Source organism: Papaver somniferum, chromosome 8 (assembly GCF_003573695.1).
Source record: "Papaver somniferum cultivar HN1 chromosome 8, ASM357369v1, whole genome shotgun sequence".
Taxonomy (NCBI): Eukaryota; Viridiplantae; Streptophyta; class Magnoliopsida; order Ranunculales; family Papaveraceae; genus Papaver; species Papaver somniferum.
This window is the reverse complement of record NC_039365.1, coordinates 27,950,263-27,965,159: the sequence shown is the minus strand read 5'-3', so window position 1 is coordinate 27,965,159 and position 14,897 is coordinate 27,950,263. Positions and strand designations below refer to the sequence as shown.

The 14,897-nt window shown below is 35.9% G+C and overlaps 1 protein-coding gene across 1 annotated transcript; it reads left to right on the top strand.

Moving 5' to 3' along the window:
- Positions 1 to 11,935: 11,935 nt before the first annotated feature.
- LOC113304659 (ribulose bisphosphate carboxylase small chain 1, chloroplastic-like) lies at positions 11,936 to 12,900 on the top strand. The gene is made up of 3 exons (XM_026553799.1): positions 11,936 to 12,180; positions 12,259 to 12,390; positions 12,481 to 12,900. Exons 1-3 carry the CDS (start codon positions 12,001 to 12,003, stop codon positions 12,715 to 12,717), a joined length of 549 nt encoding a protein of 182 aa, XP_026409584.1. The 5' UTR covers positions 11,936 to 12,000; the 3' UTR covers positions 12,718 to 12,900.
- Positions 12,901 to 14,897: the final 1,997 nt, after the last annotated feature.

Below are 14,897 nucleotides of genomic sequence, written 5' to 3'. Positions count from 1 at the left end.
ATATGAGCCTGGTAGTTTTGTAAAATTTCATCGAAAGAGTTTTCTTCTTGCGAGTCATAATCACAATCTACTGGTTTATGAAGTTCCAAAATCTGGACCCTTTGCTTAAGACCTCTTAAGTCCTCTATAACCTGATTAACTTCTGCTCTAAGATCATTGATTGATGGTTCTTTTCTAATGTGATGATTTCCTACTCTTGCCATTATTTCCTTAAAACTATAAGGTTTGTAAGAAGTTTCGATTTTCTCTTGTTCTGGTGCTCTTTTAGCTACTTCAATATATTTTTCTAAACTATTCGCTTTGATTCTGGATTTTCAATTTTCTCAATTAATTCTAATATAAAATTTTCTTTATTGGTGAGGAAATTAATTCCCAGACTAGATATTTGTTTGTGAAAACAATTTTTACAAGAACAACCATTTGTACATTCATCATCCTCCAATCCTGAAATTGTCCCTGAATCATTTTCTGAGGAGGATGATTCATCCTCTTCAGATAGATCAGAATCCATTAAGAGGACTTGTTCTAATTGACGTTTGAGACCTTCGTCTAGATTAAGCTCATTTATTTTTTTGTTTTGTACGACACTTATTGCTATAATGCCCAATTTTTCCGCACTTATAACAGACCGGAAGTGACTTATTAGTCTTTTATTAAATTGTTGTGTCCTATTATTGTTTTTCCTAAAACTGGGTCGTTTAGATTTCAATGGATACCTATTAGGATACCTAGTAGTCTTAGGATTGTTATAGGCGGGTGGTCGAGTACGTTTCTTCCTAAATAATAACGCGGATGGAGTATTAGTGTATCCAAATTGCTCACAGAAATCACCCAGCTCTTGCTTGTTAGTTAATTTATTCTTTTGTATTTGTCTATGTAGCTTTATGTCTGAGCATAAAGTTAAACCTTCACATACAATTTCGGAAGATAGTTGGCCAAAACTATATTCGTCATACTCAATATGTTGTTGAATATTTTTTGATTTTAGTCTATTTCTAACCCTTTCAGCAAACAAAGGGGGTAATCCTGAGACAAAATTCTCTTTCCAAAAATCAGAATTAGAGGAACAATCTTCTCTACTAAACAATTTTGAGAAGAATACATCCTTGTACCATCTATAATGAGAGAGGGTAGGACATTTAAGATTAATAAGTAATTCCATAGATCTTTCCATTTGTTGGATATTACTTCCTACAAAGTGCAGGCCAACGGTATAAAGTAGGGTACTAACAATATCTTTCTGGGAATATTCAGTACCATCTTATAGCTTGACTGGTTTCTTTGCCATATAAATGTTATATTTTTCCTGGTCGGACATATGGAAATCCCACCATCCTTTAAGTTGGCCAGTAAAGCCAGTAACTGAACAATTTGTTTTTCTGGGTTTTTAATGAGTCTAGAAGCAGAAGCATACATCGACGTCTGTCTTATGATATTTACTATTTGGTATTCCGTCATACCATCTATGTTCCACTCAAATATGGATCTTCCATCAAACAAAGTCTGATTCCAATTATAATCCTCTTCTAGTTGTAAATCTATCGGTGCTGGTCTAGGGTAATAATTTCTAGTAGGGACTGTCGGTGTATATTTATTTTTTCCAAAAGATATTTTATTAATGTCATCAGAATTGTTGTTAATATTACCAAAATTTGATGAATGAAAAATTTCTTCCAGTTCTTCTATATATATCGTGTTTAGACAGAACATTTATTCCTTCTTTTGATTGTTTGGATGCTTTAGATGGGCCTGAAGCAAATAAGCTTAATTTTCCTAGATTTTCTACTAGTGCATCTACAAAGCTATTATCTGGGTTGGAAAACCTGAAGACATTTGAATATATTATTGGGTTTGGTTTAAATAATAATCCACTAGATGGTGCCGGATTAAGTTTAAGCTCATTAGGTTTACAAGAACTTCGAAAAGAGTATCATAGTTTAGAAAACACATCTAAAAGGGCTTGGTTTGAATCCAACTTTAGTTCTAATAGAAGAACAAAAATATATAAAACTTATGGTCTATACTTAAGTCTATACTTTAGTTCTAGGCTGTTCTTAGGGAATATAAGACCGGATTATCAATTGGTTCCTGTTCACCTTGATTATTATCAAAAAACGGAACAAAACCTTTAGGGTTTATCTGTGGGAGACAGATTGATCCTTTGATAGACTTGTCTGTGTGAGACAGATTTATTTATTATCAAAGCCTGCGACTTTGGATCGTAGCAACTCTTAGTTGTGGGTGAGATCAGCTAAGGGAATCAAGTGTGTAGCATCCTGCTGGGATCAGAGGCGTAAGGAGCACAACTGTACCTTGAATCAGTATGATATTGATTGGGGTTCAACTACAGTACAGACCGAAGTTAGTTTGTAGTAGGCTAGTGTCTGTAGCGGCTTAATACAGTGTGGCGTTCAACATGGACTAGGTCCCGGAATTTTTCTGCATTTGCGGTTTCCTCGTTAACAAAACTTCTGGTGTCTGTGTTATTTCTATTTCGCATTATATTTTGTTATATAATTGAAATATCACAGGTTGTGCGTTGTATCGATCAATTGTGAAATCCAACCTTCGGTTGTTGATTGGAAATTGATTGATCCTTGGATATTGGTCTTTGGTACCATCCAAGTTATATCTTTTGTATTTGATAAAGACTCACAGATTTCTATTTGTTTGTGTATTGATCAAACCGAGAGATAGAGATATTAACTCCTTGATATACTTTTTATTAAGATTGACTCTGACTGTCTAGTTGATTCTCTTAAAAGTATATTCGATTTATTCCATATAAATTGCTAATCGAAATATTGGGTGAGGTTGTTAGACCCCCGCATTTTCAACTCCTATATCGAGTAGCTCTGATTTTGGTGAGCAAAGCATAAGGGACTTCTTAATGGCAAGTCTTGTAGGCCACATCAGTATGAATATGAACAAGGGAAACTATACATAATTTACAATAGAGTGGTCAATTAAAGAGTGAGACACTTGAAAACATAAACAACTAACAACGTTTTTTTTTTCCCGAAAGAAAAATGTTATATTAAAGAAAAAGAAAATCAAACCAATGGCAGGTTTGTGAGAGTTACAGAAGCTGCAGTACTAAAAGCAGTATACATGCAAAAAACACAACAAACGACTGCAAGTTGCTGCAAAGAAGAAAAAAACAAAAACAATGAACACTACCCTTCTGACTAACTCAGATGATGTATCTACTTCCACCAGCTTCTGACTTCACTCCAACCAAAACGTAAATGTGCCCATACAGTTCCTTTTTGCCCCTGAACAAAGTTCAAAAGAAAGCTAATTTTAATACTAACATATGATTGTATTCTTAGCCGCATAAGAGGAATTATTTTGGGATGTACTCAGTTTTCATATCATTCGAACTCTCGACCAATTCTCCATTTTCAACGAATATTTGTTCATCGTTTTCTTCATTATTACAATGTACACTGTTTGAATCGTTATCGAGCATTGTCTCATCTATACTTACATTCAGATCCAACAATATGGCATTATCTATTCCCTCCATCTAACCCATTACTTGTCTGCAATGCAATACAAATCAAGTGTTATCATATTATCCAAAATTGTGACAACATATATTACAATAGAGCCAAGTTGACAATCAAAGAAAATGGAATTATACAACCAAAATTACCTAAAAATGGTGAATTTTCTTATAAACATATTCAATTTCAGTTTCTGGAAAAAATAAGAAAACTAATTTTCAGAAAACATCAAACCCTCTTCTTAGAAAGGATAATCCTCCTAGTAACTTCAATCTTGGTCACCCATTTTCATCATTACTTGACTAATCAAACTATAATTCGGTAAGAAATCAATATTCAAATAATCAATCATAGGTTTGATAATGACTTGCCTACTTCGTTATTGTTGGCTGATTCATAAAAGTGATCTTCAACTTCTTTCGCTTAGAGTTTCTCCAATGGTCATTGTGTGTGTTTCCTATGTGACAACACAAATAAGACATCCTCGATTTATTTTTCCTTAAAATTAGGGTGAGAAAACAATCCATCTCCAACAGTATTACATGTAACCTATTCTTTTAATTAGTATAATTTTATTTTCCATAATTAAAATTTTATTAGAGCTAAAAATGGTTAGTTAATATATTATGAAAAAGCGGGGGTACAACAACCACACCCAATATTTCACTTAGCAATCTGTATGGACTAACTCCAATATACTTTCAAGAGAATCAACTAGACTCAATCTTAATAAAGTATATCAAAGAGTTATATCTCTCTTTCTCGATTCAATTGTTACTCAAGTAAATACAAATCTGCGAGTCTAATTGAATACAAAAGAAATCACTTGAACGGTACCAAAAACCAATGTTCAAGTATCAATCAATTTCAATCAACAACCAAAGGTCGGATTTCCAATTGATTGATTCAAACGCACAACCTGTGATATTTCTATTATATAACAAAATATAATGCGGAAAATAAATAACACAGACACCAGAAGTTTTGTTAACGAGGAAACTGCAAATGCAGAAAAACCCTGGGAACTAGTGCAGATTGAACACACACTGTATTAAGCCGCTACATACACTAGCCTAATACAAACTAACTTCATTCTGGACTGTAGTTGAACCCAAATAAATATCACACTGATCCAAGGTACAGTTGCGCTCCTTACCTCTCTGATCCCAGCAGGATACTACGTACTTGATTCCCTTAGCTGATCTCACCCACAACTGAGTTGCTAGACCCAAAGTCGAAGACTTGAATAAACAAATCTGTATCACACGGAAATGTCTATAGTAATAGATAAATCCGTCTCCCACAGAAATACCTACGAGTTTTGTTCCGTCTTTTGACAAATCAAGGTGAACAGGAACCAATTGATAATCTGGACTTATATTCTTGAAAAACAATTTAGTATTATCAATCACCTCACAATAATCTTAATCGACGCGGCGAAAGAAGATATTGTGGAATCACAAACGATAAGACGAAGATGTTTGTGACTACTTTTATATCTTGCCTATCGGAGATATCAATCCCATGCCAATCGTCACGATTGTACTCAATACGATAGAATCAGCAAGATCAGATCACACAACTACGAGAAAGTAGGATCGGGCTGGCTTCACAATCCCAATGAAGTCTTTAAGTCGTTAACCTGGTTTTTAATAAGAAACCAAAGGTTAAAGGAGAATCGACTCTAACTTATACAACTAGTATCACACGTAAGGTGTGGGGATTAGGTTTCCCAGTTGCTAGAGTTCTCCCTTATATAATCTTTCAAATCAGGGTTTGCAATCAATGTTAGCTTAGTAACAAAGCATTCAATATTCACCGTTAGATAAAAACCTGATTAGATTCAAGCTAATATCTTTCAACCGTTAGATCGAAAACCTATCTTGTCACACATAAATGAAATGCACGTTTCTAGGTTTGTATAACCATACCCAAACTTGTGCATTAGTTGGTTCAACAATAGTTAACCAAGTGGTTATCCATATGATCACTTTCATATCAACCATATTCTTCTTCACCATAACTAGTTCAAATGACTCAAATGAACTAGTTAGAGAGTTGTTCAATTGCAATGAAATCTCATGTAACTACACAAGATACAATCGAAGCAAAAACGATTTGATTCACTCGAATCGGTTCATGAACTTTATAGCCATGGTTTGCAAATGCGTTCCTTAGTTTATATAAGTATAAGTTCACAAACAATCGTTTTCAGATATAACCAACTCAAGTTCGCGGACTGGGTTCGCGGACTTAAGTTCCCGGAAGGAGTTCACAAACTCCAGCAGATTTTCTCGGGTCGAGAACTTCCGCCACTTCGCGGACTGGGTTCACGGCTCTTGTTCCAGTTCTCTTGATCAACAAAGTTCGCAAACTTCGGTTCAAGGAATAAGGACTTATACATATATGTGTTTCCACACAATGCTTATATCCAACAATGGTTATATAATATAAACTCTCATTTCAATCATTGAAATATTCTTAGAGGACGTTATATAGTTGTAATTCACAAACCATTTTTCGTCAAAGCAATTTTCAAAGTGATTGAAACATAACATGACTTCCGTCACTAGGTAAAGATGAACTTGGCCAAAGCGAAAGCTTACCAACACATATTTCGAGAAATAGATAGGCGAGATAAACTCGGCTCGAAATACCAAATGTGTATAATCAAAGTCTATATAGCAAAACGACTTTTGTATCAAGATAGGAGATAGATTAGATAGACTTTTGAGTGATATATAAGTTCAAGTCTCCATATACCTTTTAGTCGATGAAGTTCCACCAGTTCCTTGAGTAGTTTTTCGTCTTGTATGATGATCCTCCATGGAGTTCTTCTTCTCAACTGCACTTTCTATCCTAGTCCGAGACTTAGCTATAGTAGACTAGAAATCAAGACTTATAGTTTTGATCACTAATATTGACAAACATGCTTGAGATAACAACGCATGAGAGTTCGACCGAGCAATGCTCTAACATATTAAAGTCAATTTAATCAAGTAAAAGCTGACTCGGATGGTAGACAATTCAAGCCAAAGTCATCCATACATTGGTTAAGACATCAGGGTTGGAGAAGGATTTTAGATAAAATGGATGTGTATCTTAGGTGGATTTTGACATTTATCTCCACATACCATTGGAGAAGCTCTTATACTATGGGAAGTTTTTGATTTTTAGCAAAAAGGGTTTACCACGATTAAAATTGTTTTTGATTTTCTTAGGAAGTTATAATTCTCTTTATAAGCAGTTGATTCTTACTTTATTAAAACTGTTTATGGAAAAAACCGGCTGAAAATACGACGTGTCAAGAAGGAAGGAGGGGCCACATACTAAGAGTATGTGGCCCGACCACATCGTAATGGGACCGTTTAGGCCGCAAAGGATAGTTTTAAGATCTTCATAGGATTTAAATTTCCTAAAGATGGAGAAGGGAAACTTACCTAGTATCAAAAGTTTAGATTATCTTTCGTTCATAACTAAACTTAAATCTAATAACTACTCAAAAATAAAAATAAAAATAAAATCTGAAATTTATTATTCTTTTTCTTCTCTTAAGTGATGATGATGAATCCACAACAAATGAAGAAGTTTAAACATCAGTCAATCCTCCAGCAATGACTACTATTAAGTAAGATTCGGAAAACCCGTCATTTTTTATTATTTTTGATTGCTTTAATAGGTTAGATTGATGAAATTGGGATTCAATTTTCAACTTACAAATAACCTATGGCTAGGAATAGATAAATTCCTAGCCATAAATAACGAATTACACTGAGAATTCATGAATTCCCAACCGTAAGTTAGATATTTTTGTAATTACAGGTAGGAATTGATGAACTCTCAACTGTAAGGTTGATATTTACAACTTATTTAGACTAAAAAACGAAGAATTCCTAGTCATGCATTAATCTGAAAAATAAAATTCCTCGTTGTATAGATATTTTCCTAGTCGTAAAATGTGTAGTGATTCTAGTAAAAATAAGATTCTCAATTGATATTAAGACTTCATGTAGGTTTGTTCACAGCTAACCCGTACTTTGATTTCTAGCCGTAAATTAGTCACAAACTTATATGAAAGTTTGAATCTTTTTTTTGTTTTTTCCTGGTTTAACTTAGCTCAAATCGATTTTCTAAATCCACTTATAATCATTTTCATTGATCTAACATAATTTTCGACACTTAATCTTAATTAACAAAAGCTAGTCCAGTTTATTAACAATAACTAATCGATAATTTAACCATTACAAATAATATATGATAAAAGACTTTTGCATACACTGGATGACTGTTGCAGCAGTATCAGACGACCGAAATTTGGAGTGCCCAGCGGGTTAGAGGAATTATAGAGGGAGGTTCTCGTGACACTATTCGTAACAGTTATGTCATACTTCTGGTAAGAGTTGTTTTATAACATTTATGTGTGTTATACTTTACGTAACACTTATTTCGTAACATTTATGTCACAGTTCCAGATCCGATGACTGAGTTTTGTTGGCAATTAACGATCAATATTAAGATTAAAATTTTAGGTGACGGTTTTGTGGCCGCTTTCATGCCGTATTAGCCGTCAATCGGGTCGATTTCCATTCATTTTAATTGCTCCTAACCATAGTCGGGACAATGATTCTCTGATTGTCGACTCAATTTCGAGGAAACACGACCAATACCCGTTCAAATATATTTAAAATGAAAAAAAAACATTGCGTACAATGCATTTTTAGGACCTATAGTGAAAATATAGAAGGAATTCTTTTCGGTCGTTCCGATGATAAAAAGATTTTGCGTATACTGTATGATGACCTTATTTTATCAACTTATCGATCTTCAAGACTTTTTCCGTGTGGTCGTCCCAGAGTAAAATTTTAGGCACGACAACACGATGCCTCAAAATTTGGTGCATATAGCTAGGCTCAAACTACTGTGACTTGTACTCATTTTTTTTCCTCTTATTTTTGAAGCATGTCTTTTTTTCTTTATTTTATTTTACATTATGAAAGAAAATTTTCATTAATGGAAGTTCAAGGTTATAATGGGTTTAAAATCAAAATTAAGAAAACACCAATAGACACACCGTACAAGTTTACCAAGAAATCCGACAAGAGAAAAAAAGAATTACTATTGTAGAACAAATATAAGCATGAATAAGAACTGATCAAGCCGGAGGAAGAATTGTTTTTTCTCGGAAGTGTATTCCAACCATTTTGTTTGTTTTTCTTCTTTATAAAGATGTGCTCCAAAAGTTGGAGTGATTTGCTCAAATTTCTTCAAACTTGTGATGGAGATCTCGTCGCCAAAAGCATCATTCATGAATATTTCGTCGCCAGATAAATAGATGGTGAAGATTTCGTCGCTGGAGCTAACAATAGTGAAGTTTTCGTCGTTGAAAAACATCCCAAGTGAAACACAAGAACGACCATTAAAACCGAGATAAACCTCTCTAATATGGGAGATAAAAACACCAGTAAGGGTGTACAAAATTTACCAATAAGTAAAAAAAGAACCATGATAGAAACTAACCAAGAACAAAGATCTAACCTAAAACAAGGAAAGAGAAAGAAAATCCCGCCCAGATCTGGCCCCAAAAGGACCAGATGTGAGCCGGAGATGGCTGTCGGTTGAATTGCACGGACGCGGGACGCGCATGAGACGCTGAGACAATATGTGTCCGACGCATCTGCGTGCCTGTCCCTCGCGCATATGATTTGGACGCATTGATGAATCGGGTTTGAAGCGTCTTTTATTTATTTTTTTCATTTTCATTTAAACTTATTCTTTTATTTTTACTATTATTAACTAAATGAAGAAAGACAAATATTGAGATCAATCATTTAGGTCTTTATTGGGGTTTTGTAATTGGAAATGATATCACGTATACCCTTGATTGGACATGTGTTGTTCCAAGAGAATTGTGTCATGTGTTTCATAGTGATTGATTGCTTGATATTTGACGTGTATAAACAACCGATCTCTACTTTTCTTTTGAAATTTATACATATGTAACATCATTTTTTAATTATTAGGATCGAAACACTTGAGTTTGCTGGAAAAAATACATGAATATATATAAAAATAAAATATATATGTACGGCGTTGTTTCGTGTCCACGTTTGTGTAACCCTGGTTGCCGGTGAAGAAAACTTTTTTCTCCTTCGGAACTAGTGAGAGAGGAGAGAGGGAGGGTCGGTCTTTTTTTGAAGCATGTTTGTACTTATCTTTATGGTTCCACCGATCGAGAACACCAAAAGTGATTAATGACCAAATAGACCGTCGTTCTGTATTTCATCTACCACCGAACATATCCGCATATTCTCTCATACATCTTCATCTTCATCGTCAACTTATTCCCGCTCTTCTCCATCTGAAATCTCTACAAATGAAGACGAAAACGAAGAAACAGTAACACAGGAGAAAGAAGAAAGATGAAGTGGTTAAGAAGAACAATTTTTATTTCTAGATGGTCTTGTGATACTTGTAAAGCTCAAGATCAATCTTCTCCTCTCACTTCGGATCAGATCATCATCGTTTCCATGTAATTACTTCTCTCTCTCTCTCTCTCTTTTTTTTTTATCTAATTCATGGCTTTGATTAGATTTGAAGTTTGGGTTTTATGATTATATTACTATTATGAGATCTGGGTTTATTATTTCATGAATTTTTGTTGTGGATGTAGTCCAGCTAACAAAATGGATAATTTTTGCAGAAAGATTAGAATTACAATTAGAATTAGGAGAAGTAAATAATGGTAGAGCAATGCCTGCTTTCAGTTGTAGATTGAGTTTCGTACATCAGGAAAGAAAGTATAGTCATGTCTAGAATATAGGAGGGGAAGACATCAAGTGAGTATCGTCTAATGTAGTCCAATTTATGACTACTCTCCATTGTCTACCCCCATGTCCTGAGAGATTTTGAAGTCTTCAAGCTTTCAAATGCCATTTGGCACTCTTTCCTCTAGTACTCTTTTTTAATAACTGGGTCTACAGGTGAATTTGAACTAGTATAGTCCAGTTATTTCAATTTCTTGTCCGAGTTGCACATAGTAGTTTTTTACTTAATGAACATTGAATGATGAAAAACAGTATATACTGCTTTAACATGATATATCAATACCCTTTCAGCAACGCCTGCCTTTATGCTGATCTGATTGGCCCGATATCTAATAATCTCCTATAGAGTTATTGAGCAGCATATCAGTATAATTGAGTTATGGATGTCTTAGCCCACTGCATAAACCTTACGTTTTTCATCTTAACTTCAAGCTGACACTTGGAAGGTCGGAATGTCAGATTTTTTATTCTGTGTATCAGATCATATCACAATGTCTTTTTTAGGAGGCATCTCGTTCCATCTTTCTTGCAAATCCGTGAGGGTTCACAGCTGAGAATTAAAATGTTATCATCCTTCCCAAGCAATGAGGTGCACAGGAGGATAGCGAAAGTTTGGAAAGGAAGTTTTTTATCTGTCTTCAGACAGGGAAAGTTGTGTCTGTTTGGAAGTTTTGCTTGTAAATCTGACTGAAATTCTTTTGTTTGACATAAAAATGATCATGAGTTCAATGATGGGCATCCACTCTGCGAATCAATGGAGGAATTCATGCAGAGAATTATAGAGACCACGACAAAATCCGTGGCTCTAAAATATATAAAGGATCATTCATTGCAACAGGTAGTACAGGCCATACAGCTTGTACAGACAAGATATATCATCATCTGAGAGCTGGCAGATTTATGATCAGGCTGATGCTGCTGGGTTCATTCGGCTCTATGGTCTTCCGATGTGGGTTTCAGGCTGTATGCTTGAGAAGGTTTTTTTGTGTTTTTTTTTTTGTTTTAGCAGGCAAGATAAATTCATTGAACAATAATAGGACTACAGAAAGTTTTTGTCCTGCTGGGTAAGTTTTTGTATGCTTTAGAAGGTTATCTGAATGTGCTTCTTTCTCCTGATTTTTGTGCTATACTAGAAGTTGATAACATTAGAAAAAGAGAATTTTCAAGCAAAATCTGTCTAATTTCTGGAAGGCTCTTGCAAAAGCTAACTTATATTGCCCGCCAGACACTCAGGGTTGAAATAAAGAGAGATACTGGAGAGATTAGAGATATGATGTGGAACCATAATTTATTTTGTAGCTTAATTAGTAGGCCTTGATCTCATCATATGGAGCAGCTTTATTCCTTTTCCACACTAAGCTAAACGAAAAACCGAAATAAGTAAACCGTATATTGCATCAGACTTGAGCCAAAGTCTTACCTGAGACATTGATCCTGGACCAGGTATCACCATCTCTTGCCTTCTCTTCGCTTTACCTTAAAAACTGAATCTTACCCATCACATAAGGCGTCCAAGGCCTCCAATCTATGGATGAGATAAGATAAATGACAACCTGGCAAACTGAAAGGCCATCATAAGGTGGTAGAGGAAGGGAATGCCTATTAATTCTTCAGAAATCTTCTTCGCCAAACCTCACACAAGAAAGTAGAGTGAAAAGAAAAAAAATATGGCTTCTTCAATGATTTCCTCTGCTGCAGTCGCCTCCCTAAGGAGCGCTGCTCCCGCTCAAGCTAGCATGGTTGCACCATTCAGTGGTTTGAAATCAGTTTCTGCATTCCCTGTTACCCGCAAATCAAGCGATATCACCTCTGTTGCCAGCAACGGTGGAAGAGTTAACTGCATGCAGGTACCAATATTATAACTTCAAGTATCCAGTTTAAACTCTGTGGGATTTATATATGACTCTGATGTTTGCACACTGCAGGTATGGCCACCAACCGGTTTGAAGAAGTTTGAGACCCTCTCATACCTTCCCCCATTGACCGTCGAGCAATTATCAAAGGAAGTCGACTACCTTCTCCGTAATGGATGGGTTCCCTGCCTGGAATTTGACGCCGTACGTATTACTTTGCTTTTCTTAACATGTTAGTAGTAATTTCCTGAGAAATTAACCATATTTTCATGTTAATTATGTGAAACACTACAGAGAGGATTCGTGTACCGTGAACACGGTAACACCCCTGGATACTATGATGGTCGTTACTGGACAATGTGGAAGCTACCCATGTTCGGTTGTACCGACGCTTCCCAGGTTGTCAAGGAGCTAGAGGAAGCCAAGGCTGCTTACCCAGACTCATTCATCAGAATCATCGGATTCGACAACGTTCGTCAAGTACAATGTGTTAGTTTCATCGCATACAAGCCCGAGAGTACTAGCTACTGAAAACCTTTGATGGATTAGTAGTAGGAAGACCGGTGCATACTGTAATCAAGGAACAAAATCCAATTACTTTTATTATTCGTATCTTTCATTGGATTCGAGTGGATGTGCAACGATAATATTAATATCGTCTAATACGATTGTTTTAATTTGTTTGTTACCGTGGAGTAACTCTTCCCCTCTTTATCTCAGTGTGGATCTTGTTTAATAAATCTCCTCTGTACAGTAGGATCAGAATGTGAAGTATTCTCCTCCTCCTGATTAGAGTTTTCACATTCTGTTCGTTAGATAATTTGGATATTCTGAAACCTTCCTTGAATGGCATTCTGGGATACTAGAGTGAATCTGATTAGAATCTCTATGTTCTCTGCCTGGATTTCTAAAATTGTGCATTGCATATCTTTGGCCATGGGAACGCTAAATCTGCTTCCCTTGTGTCTCCTCATTCTCCATTGTGTCCTAGATGTCCTCTAGACCCAACATAGACTCCTGCAAAATCATAAGATGTTAGTGCAGAGTAGTAGGTTAGGGTAGTAGGACCTTGAAGAGTGCATCTCCTCCTCCTAGAGAAAGTTTTGATGGTCATGATTGTCCTGCCTAGTATACAGTGATGTTGCCTGTAGTGAACCCTGTTAAGAGAAAAAGTATGCTTCATGATGTTTTTAGCAGTTTGGCCAGCATTTGGCACAATGTGCTTGAATACAAACTCACAGCTTGCCTTCCAGATAAACCAGCAGGCAATGGCATGAGTACTGTTGCAAAGTTGGGAGTAATTGTTGGCATCAAACCAAGAGTTGAACCAATATATGAAAGAAAGATTATATCCAAATTCCCCATGATCCTAGCCATAGAGAGTGCCAAACATCATTAGCTGCAGGACAACTCATAAACACGCGTGACAAAATTGGGTAACTTGCAGATATGATCAATATAGTGGAGAATGCTTGCAGTTTTAGCATTTGTGGGAAGAATACAATGAGCACATCTTCATAAGAAAATCTGGATGACTGGGACAATATCCATTTTCCAATTGCAGTCACAGTTCATGGGTTGCGAATCGTTCATGTACTTCTCAATTTTAGCGGAGATTGTATGGAGATTTTCTATTATTGGTTAAGTTTCAGTGGACCTAACCCTTTTCTCCAGGCTGGGTAGTGATCCTTAGAATAATTCTAGCTTCTTCAGGGGAGAACCAGTTGGTTTTTTTGGGATATCCATGTGCCATCCTCATGAATGAAATGTTCAAGCATAATAAGATCACTGGGGCAGTTATCAAGTTTTGATAGAGATAATAATATAATTAATGTTTCATCCAGTGATCTTCCCGGATGTTAGATTCTTTTACCATTTTCAACTTTCCAGGTGCTTTGCTACTAAATGTTGCTTATGTCTTTTAGGGTTCCTTTCCAGATCCAAGAGTTTCAATTTTTTGGTTCAGTGTTCATATTGAAATGACGAGGGTACCAAGCACACCACAATATTTTCGATATCAACCTATAATTAAATTCAATACCTTGTGTGATCGTCTATGGACAAAGTCGAGACGATACAACAACAACATAATCAAATTGATTACGGTATAACGCGGATATACCGTAGGATCAATATCTAGTGCTTCAGATAAACGTACAGTGTATTTACTTTATTATAACTAAACAATCATAATGCAATAGTAAAGTAAATGACAAAGCAAGATTTTGTTAACGAGGAAACCTCCAATGCAGAAAAACTCCGGGACCTAGTCTAGTTTTGAATACCCTCAGAATTAAGCCGCTATAAAAAGACACCACCAACTTCATATAGTTGAGACCAAGTAAACCACCTCTAGTTACCTAGTTTCCTCAGTATCCCCACTGTAATACCCTGATATACGGCAGTGATTGGCTGCATGAAATATAAGTAATGGTTTTTCATTTCTTAACACCGAGACCTTTTCCGTACAATTTTCTCAGAGTTGGCAGAAAACTATGCAGTTAAGTTTGCTCGAGCGGGAACAATCCAGGAATGGGTGACCATCTGGGAAGTTTCTGCTGGATTATCACAGCGATGCCCGTTGAAAACCCCACACTGCCGGATAACCGCAGTGGCTAAGTGGGGACAGTATCAGTGGAGGGACGGGTCATTACAAATGGTATCAGAGCCGACGACGGTTTACCTGCTGAGTGTGAGAAGGTACGCTGGAC